Source organism: Nuphar pumila, chromosome 13 (assembly GCF_984573655.1).
Source record: "Nuphar pumila chromosome 13, dmNupPumi1.hap1.1, whole genome shotgun sequence".
Taxonomy (NCBI): domain Eukaryota; kingdom Viridiplantae; phylum Streptophyta; class Magnoliopsida; order Nymphaeales; family Nymphaeaceae; genus Nuphar; species Nuphar pumila.
The window spans coordinates 10,162,872-10,183,913 of record NC_143261.1 but is presented as its reverse complement, the minus strand read 5'-3'; the positions used below and the strand labels follow the sequence as shown (position 1 = coordinate 10,183,913).

At 37.7% G+C, this 21,042-nt stretch overlaps 1 protein-coding gene across 1 annotated transcript; it reads right to left on the bottom strand.

Moving 5' to 3' along the window:
- Positions 1-19,569: 19,569 nt before the first annotated feature.
- Positions 19,570-20,214, bottom strand: LOC149817720 (uncharacterized). The gene has a single exon (XM_089986059.1). It carries the CDS (start codon positions 20,212-20,214, stop codon positions 19,570-19,572), a length of 645 nt encoding a protein of 214 aa, XP_089842185.1.
- Between the last annotated feature and the right edge of the window lie 828 nt (positions 20,215-21,042).

The following is a 21,042-nucleotide window of genomic DNA, read 5'->3' as shown; positions in this document are numbered from 1 at the left end:
TTGTCAGATCAACTGGGTCTTAGCCGACTAGTAGATGATCAACGGTGACTTAGGGCATACAGCTTGCCCCATGCCATTGCCAATGACTTGCGTCGGGTGCGGGGCATTCGGCTCATGCCTGCCACTTTCGTCGGGTGCCTCAAGGTCGGTGACAACACTGTGACTGCCTCTGTTCTGACCTTGTATAGTCGGGACTGGTTAAGTTTCCAGACCGATTCAGCGACTTGAGTCATTGCGGTCTTCACTGGTTCATCGTCGCATAGGGGTGACTCAGGTTCAAGCCGATACTGAGATTCAGACCGATCCAGCACCCATTAGCCGACTCAGTCAGGCTGGGCGGTTCGGCCATTGGCTGGGCCAGTTCGTCCATCTGTGCTCGAGCAATTCGGCCAACGATCCAGGGTTGATTCAGCGTCCCTTCATCCGACTCTGCCAGGTTAGGGCGATTCAACCATCAAATCTGGGCTGATCTGGCACCCCCCTTCAGTTTGCTCAACCAAAATAGGTCATTTCGACCATCTGTTGTAGGTTGGTTCAACCTTTATCTAACAAAACCAGAGTCGGTCGAACCAACTGAGGTTGTATTAAGGGGTGAAAGGCTTGATGACTCGATTCAACCCCATTTGGTTAAGGGCTGAACTGAGTCAGGTGCGACTTTGTGTGGATCGGGCCTGTATAAGACCCAATCTACTGCACAGGCTTGCACCTGGCTACGGATTACTGGGTCTCGCCCGATCTAGGTCAGACCAGATATGGACCCGCAGGTGGGTCCGACCCGGTCTGATTGGCCAGACCTGTGCACTAGCTATAATAAATAAAAAAATTATGAGAGTTTTATTAAGGCTATTTGGTGTGCACTAAGGGTCCCTTCAGAGGGCCATCTTCAGTTATTTTTTGGCCCTATACAGATTATGATTGTGCTTTTCTTTTTGTACATATGCATGTATTGACGTATTTGAACAATGGTATTTTTTTGAGAATTAAGGGTCTGATATTCTAAATTGAATTGATTGAATCAATATATTGCCAAGTAGCCCCTATTGTGTAGATTAGCTCATTTTGGAATATTGTGATATTTATGTATTTGAGGTTCATGCAAATAGTGATCGGCCCAAAAGAAGATTACTATTTGGCCGAACCCAAATGCATATTTTCAGTAATAAATATGGGATAATTATATGGTTTTCTATGTGAATAATGAGTTAGTCCAAAGAAAGGCTCGTTGTTTAACAGGACTAATTGTCTATGTTTGATTACTGTATTGAGAGTACCACTTACAAGTTGACGTTTTTGTCCAAAGATTAAATGTCAATGTTGTGCTGGGTATCGTGAGCATGTTTGTTCTTGATTCAATTAATACTTTTACTTCTTCAATATCTGAAAACATTAATTCCATCCCTATTTTGAGTTGTTCTAATTTCAAAAACTGAAAAGAAAATGTTATGATTGTTCTCGGATGCATGAATTTGGATCTTGCACTACGAGAAGATCAACCACCTTTTTTACAGATAGGAGTTCCACTGAGGATAAAAGAAACTCTGAGCAGTGGGATAGATCTAATCGCATGAGTCTCATGATCATGAAACATACAATTCTTGAATCCTTCAGAGGCACTATATCTGAAGAGGTTAATGCTAAATGTTTTCTTAAAGAAATAGAAAAAACATTTTGCTAAAAATGAAAAGGCTGAGATAAGTACTCTCCTTTCGAATATTGTTTTCATGAGATATAAAAGTAAATGAAACATTAGAGAGTATTTTATGGAGATGTCTCATCTTTTTTCGAAGCTAAAGGCACTTAAGATAGAGTTGTCTAAGGACTTACTCATGCACTTAGTTTTGATATCCCTTCCTACACAATACAGTCAATTTAAGATTAGTTATAACTGCCATAAGGATAAATGAACTCTTAATGAACTCATTTCACACTGTATGTAAGAAGAGGATATGATGAAGCAAGAGAAGATAAAAAGTGCTTATTTGGCAATAGCCTCTAAGAACAAGTTTAAGAAAAAAAAAAAACTAAGGAAGCTGCAGTGTACCTTCAATCACAGAAGAAACATAAAAGATATCAAGACCTAAAGTCTAATTGTTTCTTTTGCAAAGGGGAGGGTCACTTGAAAGAGGACTGTACCAAGTATTATGCTTGGTGTGAGAATAAAGGTGTACTCCTTACTTTGGTTTTTTTTAAGATTATGTTAAATTTTGTGTCTGAATATACTTGGTGGATGGATTCTAGTGCTACCACTTACATAAGTGTGTCTATATAGGGTTTCCTAAGTTGTCGACTGTCAATTGATGCTGAAAGATTTATCTATATGGGAGATGACAAATTAGTTCAAGTTGAGGCAATAAGGACATTTAGATTACTTTAAAAACTGAAAATTATTTAGATTTGAAAGAAATATTTATTGTGGCATCTTTTAGGTAGAATTTGGTTTCTATTTCCACTTTAGATAAATATGGTTATTCTTGTTTATTTAGAAATAATAAATTTAAATTGTTTCTTGATTCAAATCTTATTGAAACTGATTCTTTATCTACGGTTGATAACCTTTATTTGCTTAATATTGTTGTCTTATATAATGAAACCTTGCATTTAAGTTCTTGTGGTACAAAACAAAAATTAACAAATGAGAATTCTGTTATATTATGGCACAAGCACTTAGGTTATATTTCTAAACAAAAAATTAAAAGGCTTGTGATGAATGAAATTCTTGATTTTATGGACTTTCAGGTTTGTGTTGAGTGTATAAAAGGAAAATGAATGAACATAAGGAAATTGGGTATTGAAAAGAGAACGAACATCTTATAACTAATTCATACAAATATTTGTGTATAATTTCCTACCACTTATTGGAATGGTTAATAATATTTTATTATGTTCATAGATGATTATTCTCGTTATTGGTACCTATATTTAATTCATAAAAAGTCTTAGTCCCTCGATGTGTTTAAATCTTTTAAGGTTGAAGTTGAAAACCAACTTGGCAAAAGGATTAAGGCCATCAAATCTGGCCGTGGTGGTGAGTACTATAGTAGATATGATGGATCAGGTGAACAACGTCCAGGGCCCTTTGCCAAATTCCTAGAGGTATGGTAAGAGCCCACGTCCCTTAGTATACCATACCAAGCACTTTTAACATGAATGGTGTTATTGAGAGATGAAACAAGACTCTTAAGGATAAGGTAAGGGGTATGATTTCTCATTCTACCTTACCAGAGTCCCTCTAGGGAGAAGCATTAAAGATTATAGCTTATGTATTGAAAAATGTATCATCTAAAGCAGTAACCCAGACCCTATATGAATTATAGACAAACAAAAGGCCTAGTATAAAATATTTTCATATTTGGGGATGTCCAGTTGAGGCTAGGCCACATGAAAAGAAACTGGATTCCAGAACGGTTACCTGCTACTTTGTTGAGTATTTTAAAAGATCCATAGGGTTATAAGTTTTATTACCCTGTGAATAAGTTCTTTTTTGAAATAGAAAACACTTATTTCTTTAAAGGTGCTGAGTTTGAGGGAAGTGATAAAGTAAAAGATATTGCTTTTGAAGAAGAGTTTCTTTCGCTTCCTACAATTATGGTTGACAATGATCAGATTTCTATTCTTGACATTGTTTCTACAAATTCGGATCAAGGCAATGCTTTAGATCTCCCTATCCGAAATCACGCTTTTACTCTTTGAGTACAAACTCAACAACTTCAAGAAACACCTCAAGAATAAGTGTCACTAAGAAAATACATTAGAGAGAGGAGGAGGATAATTTTAGATGATTATATTATCTTTCTACAAGAACATGAAGGTGATACTAGCTTAAGGAAAGATGATCCAATTAACTTCCATTAAGCTACACAAAGTTCTAATTCTCAAAAGTGGATTGATGCAATGCATGAAGAGATTAAATCCATGAGGGACAATGGCGTATGGGATCTTATCCCATTATCTAAAGGTATAAAACCCATTGGTTGCAAATGGACATTTAAAACCAAAAGAGATTCAAAGGGTAATGTGAAAAGATATAAGACTTGTCTTGTTGCAAAAGGGTTTACTCAAAGGGAAGGCATTGACTACACAAAGACTTTTTCTTCGGTTTTTATGAAAGACTCTTTTAAGATTATGATGGCATTTGTGTCTCATTATGATTTTGAGTTGCATCAGATGAATATAAAGACTGCATTTCTTAATGGTGACATTGATAAGACAATAAATATGGTTCAAACAAAATATTTTGTCTTAGACGATGGAAAAAAAATGGTTTGCAAATTAAAAAAATACATCTATTGACTTGAGTAGGCTTCTTGTCAGTGGTATCATAAATTTCATCAAGTTATTCTCTCATTTGGTTTTGAGATGAATGTTGTTGATGAATGCATATATCATAAGTTCAATGTGAGTAAATATATTTTTCTGGTTTTATATGTTGATGATATCTTGCTTGCTAGTAATGATATAGGCATATTGCATGAAACCAAGATATTTCTGACAAAAAAATTTGGAATGAAAGATCTTGGAGATGCCACTTTTGTATTAGGGATCCAAATACATTGAGACCGTTCTAGGGGTATTCTTGGAGTATCGTAAAAGAACTATATTGAAAGAATTCTAGATAGATATAACATAAAGAATTATAAACTAGGTGATACTCCTATTGCTAAGACAAACAAGTTTAGTCTCGCTCAGTGCCCCAAACACCAGCCTGAAATTAAGGATATAAAACAAATTCCTTATGTATCTGTTGTGGGAAGTCTTATGTATGCTCAAGTGTGTACGCGTTCGAATTTAGCATACATCATTGGGATGCTAGACATATATCTTAGTAACCCAAGTATAGATCATTGGAAAGCAGCCAAACTGGTTATGCGGTATTTGTAGAGAAGAAAAGCTTACACGCTCATATACAGGAAGTCATATCAGTTGAAGATCATTGAGTATTTTGATTCTGACCTTATGAGATGCCAAGGCAGTCACAGATCTACGTCATGTTATATTTTTTTGTTGGTCGTGGGAGCTATTTCTTGGAGGCGCACTACAAGAAAATTGTTATTTAGCAACAAAAATTTATGACAAAAATAATTCATCACAACGTTGCGATAGATTAGCGAGCAAAAACTATCCATCCCTAAAATTGGAATTAGTTGCACAATTTGTGACAAAAAAATTTTGTCGCCAATGCTGTCGCTATATCTCACACTCTGTCACAACTTCTCGACACCATTTTTTTGTTGCTACTTTATCGTAAATTTATGATGGTGTTTGCAATGAAAATTTTCTATCGCTAATCCGTCACTAAATTTTCCATAAAACCCTAATGCGAGCCCCTTTATTTTCTCTTTTTGTTTCATTCTATCGCTCGTCGCCTATCGACAGTCGCCCTTTGCCCACTGCCTATCACCTGTTGTCTACCGTCTGTCGCCCATCGACCGTCGCCCGTTACCCGTCGCCTGCCATACTCTCCTTCACCTCCTCTTTCTCTCACCGCTCATCACCCACCGCATTCTCCTTCACCTCTTCCTTCTCTCGCTGATCATCGCATGTCACATTTTCCTTCATCTCCTCCTTCTCTCACCGCCTGTCATCCGTCGCACTCTCCTTCACCTCCTCCTTCTCTCAGCATATGTCACCCGCCGCACTCTCCTTCACCTCCTCCTTCTCTCGCCACCCGTCAGCCGCCACACTCTCCTTCCCTCACTCTATCTCTCATCGTTGTGTGCCACCCCCGATGACCCCCGAGCACCAACGCCATTGTGTGCTGACCATTCGACGACCCCCAAACAACCCAATTCGTTCACAACGCCTCGTGGTCCGACAGGGTACAGACACGACTGAGCTCTCACCCTCTCTGGCACCCCCTTCCAGGGGACTTGGGTCCAGTCAGTCGGTGAAGACACTTCTACAAACTACAACTCAGTAGGCAAAGCCTACCGATTCTCAAGCTGAGCTATTTCCGATTCACTCATCGCTACTAGGGGAATCATTGTAAGTTTCTTTTCCTCCGCTTATTGATATGCTTAAACTCAACGGGTAGCCTCAGCTGACCTGGGGTCGCTAAGCTGAGATGATTAATCACCTTTAAAGTTCCAGCAAACTTTTGACACTTTGTGTGAGCTGCGAAGATCTACCACACATAGAGTGCACGACTATGGTAATCCCCCGCTTGCCTCACCACATCGTGTCGTGAGCCTTCATTTCAGTCGATGGTACACTGATAAAAAAGGCACTGCAGGCCAATCATCTATTTGTACATTTGTGCTTTGCATATGCGTATCTGAGCTAATTGCACAATGCTTAGTGATAAGCATCACATGTGGCTAAAAATGCCATGCAAAAAGAAATAAGAAAAATAAAAAGGCAAAAGCATGCAAATGAGGTAAATACTCATGGTGAGTAAGTGATGCACGTGCATCACAGGTTATTTAATTTCTTGGATGCAATACTTTTCTGTTCACACACTCACTTAGTTGTGGATATTTAGGATTGCTTTGATGGAGTTCGGAGATCATGCTGAGCATGATTTGAATGTATGAAAATAGAAGTGCTCTTACTTTTAGAGTTCGGATTCCATGCTAGTCATGATAATAGTTAGTAGGATATTGGAGTATGTTTGTTGCAGGTACATGTTTGACATTGTTTTGATATGAATGTATTGCAATATTTAATGTGACTGTATCCATGCTTGCATGAAATTATTTTCAATTTGATTATGCCTTCTATGTGAAATTGTATCATGAAAACATGTTTCAAATAAATGTATAGTGTTGATGAATGTAATTTCATCAATTTAAATATCCTTGTGATGAGTGCAAATATGATGTGATAGTTTTGCACATAAAAAAATTAAGTTATCAACGTTTGCAGCATAGTTCATGTGATTGAATGACATCATATATATATATATATATATATCAAATCATTACATCTACCATCAATGCATGATAAATTAGATATTTTCTTCATCATAGCATTCTTATGATTCTTTTTTAACTGGTTAGAATAATATCCGCAACATCATAGGACAAAATGACTGCAAACCGTGAATAAATGTACCATAGGATAATTGACAATGAGGTATCGCTTGAATATATGAATGGTGTTGATAGTTTTATTGAATTTGCAACGACAAGTGTCAGTGCAGTGGATCCCACTGGTTGGATCAGGTGCCCCTGCACGATGTGTAAGAACAATAGTTTTGTAGAACCTCATGGTGTTAGAAATCACCTATACATGAAGAGTTTTGTGAGTGATTATCAGAATTGGATGCTTCATGGTAAATAATTTTAGAATAATTTTGATGCACGGGTGAATATGGTGCATGATAATCCATATATGGATTTGATATGTGATGCCGCAGGACCAGAACTGGGTTCTGCTATAGGTCCTAGTGATGCACCAACTTGGGTAGAGGAAGAAGCAACAAACGATGCAATTAGTCGATTTTATGACTTACTTAGAGATGTTAATGAGCCACTTTGGAATGGTTACAAGAGTTACAATATCTTGTTTACAGTTCTTTGACTAATGAATTTGAAGTCTGAATATAATTTGAGTCAATCATGTTTTGAGTGTCAGTGCTCTATTATATAGAGTATGTTGCCCAAAGATCAGAAATTGCCATAAAATTTCTATCATTCAAAGGTTATGGTCAACACTCTAGGTATGAAGTATCAAAAGATAGATGTTTGTCCAAATCACTGCATGTTGTATTTCAAAGATCAAGAAAATAGCAGATCATGTCCATTATGTGAGCATCCTCGGTTCAAGCCAAAGACAAGAGGCAATGATAACACGAGGTCAAAAGAAGTGTTATACAAGTTACTCCGTTACTTCCCTCTCACCCCTAGATTACAAAGATTGTATATGTCTTTGAGGACATCTAAACACATAAGATGGCATGCAAGTAAAGTTTGACATGATGAAGACAAAATCACACATCCTATTGACGCTGAAGCTTGAAAGTACTTTGATTATACTCATCAGACCTTCATAATGTAAGTGAGAAATGTTAGACTAAGTTTATGTATAGATAGATTTAATCTATTTAGGGGTAGATTAACTCCATACTCGTGTTGGTCAGTATTTGTCACCCCATACAACCTTCCTTCAAGCTTGTGTCTGAAGCATCAAAATCTTTTCTTGTCTCTATTGATCCCTGGTCTGACCTCTTTGGGACAAAATCTTTATGTATATTTGAGGTCATTGATTGATGAACTCGAAATATTGTGGGATGACGGTGTTCTCATGTACGATGCACATAAAAAACAAAACTTCAATATGAAGGTTGTTGTTCTATGAACAATCAGTGACTTCCCTATATATAGTATGTTATCTGGTTGAAGCATGCATGGAAGGTTGGCATGTTCGTACTGCATGAAGGATATAAAATCTTTTAGATTGATGCATGTAAGGAAGTCGTGTTGGTTTGATTATCATCGTCGATTTCTACCTAGCGATCATCCGTTCTGACGACAAAAGAATGTGTTTTGAGCAGGCACAACTGAAATGAAAGGTTCACCTACATGGTTGTCTGACATAAATATTTTAAGATGATTGCGATACTTTCCATATGTACTGACAGATGCTTGTAGTCTGACGCCCTTCCTTGGATTTGAGAAGAATCATAATTGGACAAAGAAATCTATATTTTGGGAACTATCATATTGGCTGACCTTATTGATATGACATAATTTGGATGTGATGCATGTAGAGAAAAATGTGTTTGATAATGTGTTTAATACGATAATGAATGTCAAAGGGAAAACAAAGGATAATCTGAAGGCTCATATGGATTTAAAAGTAATATGAAATTTTTTCTCGATATTTATATTTGAAACATTTATTTTTTATTTTTTATGATGGATTAGCGATGGATAATATCCGTCGCTAATTAGTATCGACCTCCATTTTAGCAACGAATTAGGGATGAATATTTATCCATCGCAAAACTCAATCAGCCGATATTTTGTGACGGATTGTAATCTGTCTCAAATTTGTCTCTACAATAGTGACAAAATTAGCGATGAATGTGTATCTATTGCAAAACCAAATCTATGCGAATTAGCGATGGCCTCGCGATGGATCATGATATTCGCTAATCCATCACAAATTAGAGACAAATATGTTTCATCGCTAATTAGCAACTAGGAAATTACGATGAAAGTTATCCGTCACTAAACTATTTAGTGACGAATTTGCGACGGATTACGACCATCGCTAATCCACAAATTTCTTGTATTTGAGTGCCAAGCAGACACCCCATTGCTTCTTCCACTGTGGCAACATAATTTATATCCTATTATGAGACATTCAATCATAGAATATGATTATGTAATTTTATCGCAGGACTACGAATTTTGGATAATGTTGAGAGACTGCTAAAGTTATTTTGTGACAATAATTCAATAGTACTATATTTTAATGACAACAGAAGCTCATCAAAGTAAAAGCATATTGATATTAAGTTTCTTATTATTAAAGAAAGTGTGCAGAATAATCAGATATCAATAGAACATATTAGCACAAACTCTATGATGGAGGATCCGCTTACTAAAGGTTTGTCACCCAAGGTCTTTCACGAGCATACTGCTCGAATGGGTGTTTTATCATTTTATGATATGCTGGTTTAGCGAGAGTTTATATTTGGACGTTCTATGATATAATAAAGTTTCTTTTACCACTTCAGAATAAAGTTAAAGTTTTTGTTTCATTCTGTACTCATATGTTGTGATCTCACTAGAGTTTAAGGAATGACTGGTTGAAAATATGCATGTTTGATCACATTACATGTACTTTTTATGCTTCACATTCATACTTGATCCATATCATTTGGTTATGTCAAGATATGTGATCATTGATGGGTCCAATTACGTTATTTCTAATGAAGATCACTTTGGTTCTATGTTGACATGATCAATGGACCAGATTAGTAAATATATCAGTTGATAAGACAATGTTTTTTGAGCTCATAAGGTCATAATGTGTGATTATAAGGTAACATATGCGGCCTAAGTGGGAGATGGTTGGAAAAAATCGTATGGGCCTACATACGAGAAATTACAGATTATTGGTTGTCTAAGGTTCAGGCCCTCTTTATGTAATCTAATTCGATTGAGCCATATGATATCTCATATGGAATGGTCTTATTATGTGAAGAGACCTCTTATGCCCTTATCTGTCATTTTCTAATTCTATAATGGGTTGAATTGGAAAAAGACTCACAGTTGGTTACAAATTAGGTTATGGTCCTCAAACCATATATAGTGGTTTTCTCTCTTTAGACTCTCCATCTACAACAAGAGAAATCAATTTTTCTCATAAGATTTAGAGAAAGGAAAATGAACACGTATATAGGTTCTGGAAGATCATACTCATCAACGATCTACCGAAGCGTCAATGGATTCAAGTACACTTTCACATTGAGATTCGGTTTATGTTGTGTTTTCAACGATTTGGCACAAACATGTTTGACGGTACTTTTAGTTTTGGTGGATTCAAAATTCAACACTAGAACCAATGATGATTTCTTCTTTAATGATGGTGTTGTTCATCAATTGAACTTTACATATAGGATTTTTATTATTTATTTATTAAGCAACATGTTTAAGATTGTTAATTTTTTATATTTACATGCTTTTTTGAAAGCGCAAAAAAAAATGGCCAGCAAAACTTTGTATTGTAAAGTTTTAAATGCATTGTAAGTCATTGATTTTTTATGTTTCAAAAAACATGTCTAAAGGTTGTGAAGGATTTGTGTAAAGCATATTTCTTACTAAATAAATATATAAATTTCGATAGATAAAAATACTCAAACATTAGAGAAAGGAAACCCTCTAATCGTCATTGGTTATAGATTTTGGACTTTCTTTTGGTTATATATATATATATAGAGAGAGAGAGAGAGAGAGAGATTTTGGATGATCAATTGCACTTCATTATAAAGAAACTGACATTTTCTTCAAAAATTAATCTTTTACTTCAACAAAACATAATCCGAGGTTTGACCAAGTAACAAACAAACCATTTTGAACACATCTATGAGGCCACATTGGATAGTCTTTACATCTATCGTTTTCCAGGTAAAAGGTACATATAATCAATCTCATATATTTATCTAATCAATATTTCTCTGACACATTGAAGGAATGTCAATCTCCCAATTTTTGCATCTACTTGCTGATTCTCAACAGCAGCAGTTTGCAACTACTATCTTCGAGTTGGTTTTCAGTGGTAGCAACTCCCCCACTCTGGTAAGCGGGGTCCTGTGCCAAGCTGAAGGCCCAGGTTTGAATCCCTCTGCCACATGGGGCTTAAGAGATATCTGGTAGGGGTCTAACTAACCCCAGGTTGCCTTAAAAAAAAAAACTCAGATTAGGGATGGCAGTGGACCAAGGGAAAGCGAGGCCCTGCCCCGCCCCGTTTGGACCGGGGATGAAGGGTATGAAATGGGGATGGAGGCGGGGACGAAGTTTAAAATCCATCCCGGTTCGGGGATGGAGGCGGGGATGGACGTACACTTTTCCCCGCCCTGCCTCGTCCCTGCCACTTTTCCCCGCCTTATCCCCACCCCGCCCCGTCTCATCCCCATTTGAACCGGGGATGGAGGACATGAAACGGGGATGAAGGCGGGGGTGGAGGTTAAAATCCATCCCCGCCCGGGATGGAGGTTCTAATCTTGAGGCGGGCCGGGGGTGGAGACCTTGTCCCCCACCCCGCTGCCATCCCTACCCTCGATCAGGTCGTGTCCTGCATTCAATCATGGGGACCTCCAAACCTGCGTATGATGTGGGGTCTGATCAAGAGGATATCTAGTGATCGGACTAAGTACTTTGCAAGGTATTCGGTCCAATTGCTGGACACCATGTGTCCAACCATTTGGTAAAAGGGGGAGGAGGGATAAATGGCATCCACTAATTCGACCAAGTACGTTTGCAAGATACTCGGTCGAGTACTTGATCTGCTCTCTCTCTCTCTGATTAGGGCATGGGAATCACATGGAAAATTTCATTTAGGTTTCAGAAAGATGAGAGATAGGAGAGAAAATTTACATGTCCTTATTTCTACTCCTGGCGGTTGTGTGGTACAAAAAGATGCATCTGAACCATTCATCTATCTTCTTGTTGGATGTCTCTTTGGACATACCCACATGGTATATGAAATTACTACTGCTTGTTCCAAGGTGATGCACTTATTCTTGGACCTCATGCGTCGACAGGTTTCAGCAGAAAGGATCTTCCTCCAATGTGAAACCACTATAAGGGGGGGTGTGACTTTAATTTCCTCACTTGTAATGAAATCAGACAAAAGGATTTCCAAAGAAAATTGACACAAAAAGAAAGAATTCATACGAGATTGAGGTCTCATTGAAAACTATGGACATGGCAAATTGCCTTCCTTTTTTCTTTTCCTGTTTGATAGGCATGTTCTTGAGGGGAGCAGATTGAGTGTTCAGGGTAGGGTTGCAAACCGGTCAGATTCAGGAAGAGACTTTTGCAAATTTTGGCTGTCCTGGATCCTAACCTATCTGACTCCCCAATATATTTTGAGATCGGAAATCTAAACCGTTTGCATCCCTAGTGGCTGCACCCTATAAAAAAAGGGGCGCCGCCCCCCTTATTAAAGAGGGGGCCCCAGTGTACTGCCCTGTCCTGTCTACAGACAGTACAGGATAGGACGCGCTGTCCTGTCCTCTGCTGTCTGCGATTCGAACGCCACATATCATTCATTCTTTGTAGTTTTCAAATATGGTGGTGATAAATGATGATAACGGTAGCTTATTGGTATATGGTTGATACTGTACTAAATGAAAGAGCCATGATCTTTTGAGCTCCTTGCAAGATGAATGTCATATTAATTTATGACCACTAATCTAAGACAAATCCTATGGTCCCTAGCACGAAGAATGCACCACGTGGACCATGCCATCGTCGCCACGCAGCAGGAAAGTTCTTAGTTGCTCAACTTGTGAGATTTTGGACTGGCACACATGACCACGGTAGTTGATGTTTGCCCTTCCATCCAAGTTGCTGCATGTGATCCTAATTTCAGTGGAGATCTTGTTTCTTTTCCACAATTTTGGGGCCCTCAATTAGGACCTTTTAATAACTACATCATTAATGTGTCCTCTAAGGTTTCTCACCTTCTTATTCTATCTTTCCATTCTTTTAATCTTGTTCATCCTCCTTTGGCTACGAGAATGTTAATTATGATAAAAAGCAGTTGACACGAGTCAATGTAAGTGGCCCATCCTTCATCAACTATTTGCCTTGTTTATCACTGCTTTAATCAATTCATTTCATCATCACTAAAAATTTTAAAGCATTAAGAAAGCATGAAAGTAGCGAGTTAGCTGTGGCTTCTCTTTTAAGAGTAAGAATTGGATTCACATACGCACAACTACAATCACTTGGTTAGGTGGGTCGGCTTAAGGCAATCAAGCTGAACGATGTCAAGGGTTTGATTCTAGAAATATGCATCCTTTGCTGCAGAGCCAAAGCAGCAGGCTCCCTGGGGAGCTTGGCAGGACTTTTCAGCCTGGCCGGCCTCCTGTCCTAATGCTAGTTCCCCATTAAATGAACGGAAAAAACAAATTTTTTATTTTTTGGATAATAATCCAAGGGACATTGAGTTTCCCCTGCCCACTAGGGTGTACACCCAGCTTTGACCATGCCACAAGGGACACCAACCGTGGGTTTCAAACTTGTGACATCCCTTCAACTTGATGACATTCACAAGTCGGCCCTGCCACATGAGTGGAGCCCTAGTGGCCAATCAACATGGTTTTTGTTCACTATGTATTTTGGCATATTTTTGGATACAATGAATACTTAACTCTAGCTATCAACTCCATCTCTTTTTCCCTTCTCTACAAGAACTATAGAAAGCCATCCATCCCTCCTAGATTTTATGGTTAAGACCTTCCCATATAGTACGTCAATAATGTCTTCACCATGACCTTGAATATACAGACGCGGCATAGAGTAGGTCACCAAATTTGGGGATCCAACTACCACCATTTGATGGGGGCACTGAATAGAACCTTTATGATGCCTCTGCCATTTAGGTATGGCTGGCAGGAGAGAGAGAGAGAGAGAGAGAGAGAGAGAGAGAGAGAGAGAGAGAGAGAGCACTGAGTAAAGACTAGGGGTGGCGAAACCTGACACGACCCCCCAACCCGCCTCTTAGGCGGGTTCGGGTTTGAAAAAAACGAACCCGTTTAATAAACGGGTCGACCCGCCTAACCCGTTTATTAAACGGGTCGGGTTCGTGTTAGGGGTATGCCAACCCGCCTGACCCGTTTAATAAACGGGTTAGGCGGGTGGGTCAACCCGCCAACCCACCAACCCGACCCACCAACCCGTCTGCCAACCCGCCAACCCGACCCACGAACCTGAGAACCCGTTTACCCGACCCAACCCATTTATTAAATGGGTTGGCGGGTCGTGTCGGTTTACCCGTTTATTAAACGGGCCGGGTTCGTGTTTGCCACAGCCGACCCGTTTAATAAACGGGTTGTGTTTCGGGTTGAGGTATGCTGACCTGCCAAACCGTCGGGTCGACCCGCCAACCCGACACTATTGCCACCCCTAGTAAAGACCCTTATGACAATCAATGTAAACTATTAAGCCATAATAATCCTGGACAACATTCTCATGCCCATATCCACTTTCCTCGAAGAATATGCCTGCTTTCTGGGGCTATTTATGGCCTCATTATAGCACACCATGATGAGTTCAAAAAAAAAAAAAACATTCACCCACATGGAATACCAAAGTTGAGCACTTGAATCCTGCAGTTGCATTTTGAGTTGTTTGGTGTTGCAAAAGGCCAAGAATGGACCGCTTTTCCTTTTTCAAGTGGAATCACAAGCTGCTGCTTGAGAACACATAACGTTTAATTTGTTTTGTTAGTGTAGTGTCACCAGGCTACTGCAATAGGGTCTTCTTCAATTGGAATACAACATTTAACACCATCAATGATTTGTTCTTAATTCTATGTAACTGAGCGCTTGTGGACCTACCAAACTAAGGAATGTGGAAGTGGGTTTTGGGAGTTAGCTCACCCTTGCAGGATTGCGACCCTTTGTCCTGGCCATGTGGCCCTATGCCTTTTCTTAAACATGACTACGACTTTGAATTTCAATATCTTCTTTGGATCTTTAATTTGGATTACTTCAATCAACGTCCTCTCTCGACAAGTAACAAAATCCTTGAGAGGCCTTTCACCAAAGGGGAATGCATTGGGATGTAAAGCAAGGTACCGTTCAGATATCCAACCAACCCTAATCCGTCTGGTTAGGTATTGTAGACCTAACCCGAAATACTTGATCCATCATTTTTGCGTTAGGGATTTTATTTTATAAAGGCATTATTTTCATTAAGACATTTAAACATTATAATTTATAAAATAATTATGATATGATACGATTGATTACATATGCACATTTAAGATTTTAATTTTGTTGATAACTTTATGAAAAAATATACTTTTGCATCAACTTACTAGAAACTTGTATTTACAGAAACCGTATAGATGTTTATTAGAAACATGTACAGATATATTTCAGGTTCTACTACTAGCATTGACTCATCTGTAGACAAGTGATTGACTGTACATAAGTTCGCCCCACACTGACTTATCACGCATGGGATTGACTAAGTCCTTGATTATAGGGATGGATGATTCACAATTTGTTCTGCAACGACCAAAGTATGGAAAATCAGATCAAGCAAATTGAATTTGCTATAGAACCAAGACCACAATGATAAATCAAGGCACCAATAGTGATTGATTTAACACAAGACAGCTGCCCTTGTTGGGTGTTCAGCCAAGAAAATGAGAAGAAATGATAGAAGCCAAGATTAATTTTTGATTCATTCATCTCAAACTAATTTATAACTGAGTACAATATTCTAGGTTCATTGAAATACTTAGAGATAATTCTAGACTAGTCACAACATTCTGGTTCATTGGAATACTCAGAGATAATTCTAGACTAGTCACAATATTCTAGGTTCATTGAAATACTCAGAGATAATTCTAGACTAGTCATAATATTCTAGGTTCATTGGAATACTCAAAGATAATTCTAGACTAGTCACTTGCCAACTAACTCATTAACATCACTTTCCAACTACCTAAGTTAGTACATTAGTCAACATATTCCCTCTTTAATGTGCTGCTCTTAAACTCCAAGCATCTCTCAAAAATAGTTGAACTTGTCTTTTAAAAGTGTCTTGGTAAAGATGTCTGCAACTTGATCTTCACTCCTGCAAAATTTCAGCTCAACTTCACCTTCTTCAATTTCATCTCAAATGAAATGATGTTTGATGACAATATGGCAAGTTTTACTATGATAAACTAGATTCTTGGCAATGTCAATGGATGATTTGTTGTCATATAACATCATTGTAACTTGTTTTTGCTTCTCACTAATGTCTTCAAGAATTCTCCTAAACCAAATGACTTGAGATGTTGTCAAACTTGCTGAGACATATTCAGCTTCAACGGATGATTGTGCCACACTTTGTTGCTTTTTTGGTGCCCAAGAAAACACTCCCGAACCAAGTGAAAAACAATAGCCTGAGGTGCTCTTCATATCATCATGACATCTACCCTAATCACTATCACAATAACCATGCAAGTTTATAGGAACTCCTTTGCTGAATTTGATGGCATAGTTGAGTGTCCCTTTGATGTATCTTAACACTCACTTGGCTGCTTCAAGATGCATTTGACTGGGATTGTGCATAGACCTTGATAATAAGCTTGAAGCAAACATAATATCCGGCCTTGTAACCGTGAGATAAAGCAAATTTCCCACCAAACTTCTATATAAAGTAGATTCAACTTTTTTTTTTCATCTTCTTTAACACATTTTTCACTTACAACAAGTGGTGTAGCTATAGGCTTGCAATCAACCATCCCAAACTTTACAAGAACATTTTCAGCATAATTCTTTTGACAAATAAAGACTCCATCATTATATTGATAAATCTCCATGCCAAGAAAACCAAGAAAATAATGTAACAGTCCCATGTCATTCATTTCATATCTTTTCATCATGTCTTTCTTAAAATCAACAATCAACTTCTCATTATTACCGGTATAAAGTAAATCATCAACATATAAAGCAACAATGAGAATCTTTGAGTTACCTTGATTCTTCACATACAAGGTTGGTTCACTCTTGCTCTTCTTGAATCCTTGCTCTATGAAGTAAGAATCAATTTGGCTATACCAAGCCCTTGGAGCTTGCTTCAACCCATACAATGTCTTTCTTAACTTGTACACTTTGTCTTCTTTTCCTTTTTTGACAAAGCCTTGAGGTTGCTGAACATACACCTCCTCCTTCAATTCTCTATTCAAAAATGCAGAATTGACATCAAGTTGGTAGAGATTCCAACCTTTTGGGCTGCAATGGCAATGAGGGCTCTAATTGTGTCAAATCTTGCAACCGCTGCAAAAGTTTCATTGTAGTCAATTCCGGATTGTTGTGAATAACCCTTAGCAACAAGTCTTGCCTTCTTTTGAATTAAGCCATCAGGATTCAACTTGACTTTGTAAATCCACTTGACATCAATGATTTCCTTGTCTTGAGGCTTCTCAACTAGCTTCCAAGTCTTGTTCTTCTCAATTGCATTTATCTCCTCTTCCATTGCCTTTCTCCAATCCTTTTCTTCATGTGCTTCTTCAAAATTTTCTGGTTCAAGAATGCAAAAGTTGCATCTTGCATAGACATCACTCAAACTCCTTATTTTCTTTGGACTTGAGCTTGAGGAACTTGAGCTTGAACTTGGAGATGAAGTTGGGTTGGTTGTTGGAATTGAATGATCATCACTTCCTTCTTCATTTGTTGAATTTTCTTCTTCATCATGATGGCAAACATCCTGCTTTTCAATCTTTTTCTCATCCCAATTTCAAGTAGCATTTTCATAAAAAAAAAACATCTCGACTAATAATGATTTTGTTAGTCTTCAAATTAAACAATCTATAACCCTTAGACTTGGAACTATAACCAACAAAAATACATTTTTCACTTACTTCATCAAGCTTGTACCTCTTTTCTTTTAAAATTTGAGCATAGCAAATGCTTCAAAAAACTTTTAAGTGTTTCAGTGAAGGCTTCCTTCCACTCCATGCTTCAATTGGAGTTTGATTCCACACGGCCTTTGTGGGACTTCGGTTGGGCAAATATACAGCTGTATAAACATCTTCAGCCCAAATTTTTTTTGGCAAACCTTTATCATGCAGCATAAATTTTGTCATCTCCATTATCGTTTGATTCTTTCTTTCGGAAACTTCGTTTTGTTGTGGTGTGTAGCTAACAGTCAGTTGCCTTTCCATGCCTTCATCTTCACAAAATTCTTGAAATTTGTTTAGAGTATACTCCTTGCCACGATCACTTCTTAACATCTTAATGTAGTGGCCACTTTGCTTTTCAACAAGGCTTTTAAACTTCTTGAAAATTGAAAACACTTTGGATTTTTCTTTCATGAAATAAACCCAAGTCATTCTTGAAAAAACATCAATGAAAAGGATGAAATACTTGCTACCTCCATGAGAAGTGGTTCTCATAGGTCCACAAACATTTGTGTGCACTAGCCCCAAAATTTCCTTGGCTCTCCATGCAACTCCTTTCGGAAATGGTTGCCGGTGTTGTTTTTCAAGTGCACAACCTTCACACACTTCATGTTTCTCATCAATCCTTGGTAAGCCATACGCCATCTCATTTTGTTGAAGTACTTTGAGGCTGTGAAAATTCAAATGGCCATACCTCTTGTGCCACAACCATGAATCTTCAATGACATGTGCATTTAATGCTTGAGTTCCACTATATTTGAAGTTGATTGAAAAACTTTGATTGGTTTGCATTTTGATTTTCATTACAAATTGTCTACCATCCTTTTTGTTAGAGATACAACACTCATAATCATCAAAGTTAAGTGCATATTTATGCTCAAGAAGCTGTCCAAGACTCAATAAATTTTGGTCCAAATCTGAAATAAATAAAACATCACGAATGAACTTCGTACCTTGCTTGGATTGGAATCCAATGGTTCCCAATCCTTGTGCTTGAGCTATGACTCCATTTCCCATCTTCACTTTTGATTTTACAGATTCATCGAAGTCCAAAAAAATGGTTTTATCTCTTGTCATGTGATTCCTACAACCGCTATCAAGGTACCACCCGTCATTCTTGATTTTTGTGGCCATGTGACAGGCATAGAACAAGCTTCCTTCTCCTTGTTTTTCTTCTAAAAATTATGCTTGTTGGTTGGTCTTGAACCTGTAATCTTTCTCCAAATGGTCAAGTCTCTTGCAATAATAGCACTTTGGTTTGCCTTTGTGCCAACAATCTTTCTCAAAATGATTGCTCTTGCCACAATGACTGCAATGCTGCAAATTTTCTGCATTAGAGGTTCTTTGAAAGTTGATTCTTCCTCTTCCTCTTGAATTTCTACCTCTACCTCTTCCACAACCATATCTTTCACCTCTTTGTGAGTCTCCTCCTCTTTGATAGCAAGAAGAGGTCTCTCTTTCATTGGTCTTGGGGTTGAAATTCAGATTTAATTAAAAAGCACTTTCAATGGATTTTTCAGCATGTCTAGCCATCCTTCTCTCATGAGCCTTCAAGAATCCCAATAACTCTTGAACACTGATTGATGAGATATCTTTTGTCGCTTCAATTATGGACACCATTGGATCAAATTTTGGGGGTAAACTAACAAGAATCTTCTCTACAATTATGCTTTCATTAATTTCTTCACCAAAGGTTTTCATTTCATTTACAATTTTGGTGATCTTTGTGTAGTAATCTTGAATATTTTCAAAATCACTCATCTTTAAATTTTCAAGCTCTCTTCTAAGAGTTTGAAGGGTGACATTCTTTATCTTGATGTTCTCTTGGAACTTCTTTTGTAGAATCTCCCATGCTTCCTTGGCTTTTTCGACTCTCATGCTTCTTGAGAAGATATCCAAAGTCACACCTTGCTGGATATATGAAAGAGCTTTTGCATCATTCTTCCTATTCTCCTCGAGGGCTTTTTGCTCTTGATTGGTGATACCTTCTTCACCTTCTGGTTCTTTATAGTCATTCTTTACATATTCCCACAAGTCTTGTGATATAAAAATTGTTCTCATTTTTACAAACCAATGGTCATAGTGCTCATCATAGAATATGGGAATTGGAGAACCATCACTAGTATGATTGGCCATTATGTGTAGATGAAAAATTACTCAAATTTTCTGGTTTTAGGGGATGAACAAGGTTGTGGAATCGGGCTCTGATACCAATTTTGTTGGGTGCTCAACCAAGAAAATGAAAAGAAATGATAGGAGCCAAGATTAATTTTTGATTCATTCATCTTAAACTAATTTATAGCTAAGCACAACATTCTAGGTTCATTAGAATACTTAGAGATAATTTTATACTAATCACAACATTCTAGGTTCATTGGAATACTCAGAGATAATTCTAGACTAGTCACAATATTCTAGGTTCATTGAAATACTTAGAGATAATTTTAGACTAGTCATAACATTCTAGGTTTATTGGAATACTCAGAGATAATTCTAGACTAGTCACTTGCCAACTAACTCATTAATATCACTTTCCAACTACCTAAGTTAGCACATTAGTCAACATGCCCAACTGTAAGCTCAACTGAACTAAATTAACAAAGGCAATGTTGCTTTGTTAAAAAAAAAGAACAAAGGTTGTGTTGCAGAGACATCTAGATGTGTATACTCTTCTGATGTTGAGGCAAGATTGGTTGAAATGCATGTTGAAACTTGCGTTTATTGAAATTAATCTTTTCTTGGTACGTATATAAGACCCGTATAAAGCTATGTTGGTATCTATGGAGTTGGTGTATTTCATGTGTGTCATCAGGTGGGATCAAACCTGCAACAAGTATGGAGCAGCACAATGGAACTGGTCTGCTCTCTCCCATATTACCATTGTAGGATGGGGTCAATTAGGGATTGATCCTGGTTGGTTAATTTCTCTTCATTTAGACAAAATATGTGGATATCATCAACGAG

Excerpts from the sequence above, each read along its gene's own strand:
- LOC149817720 (XM_089986059.1), bottom strand. The coding sequence starts at position 20,214 with ATGGCCAATCATACTAGTGATGGTTCTCCAATTCCCATATTCTATGAT.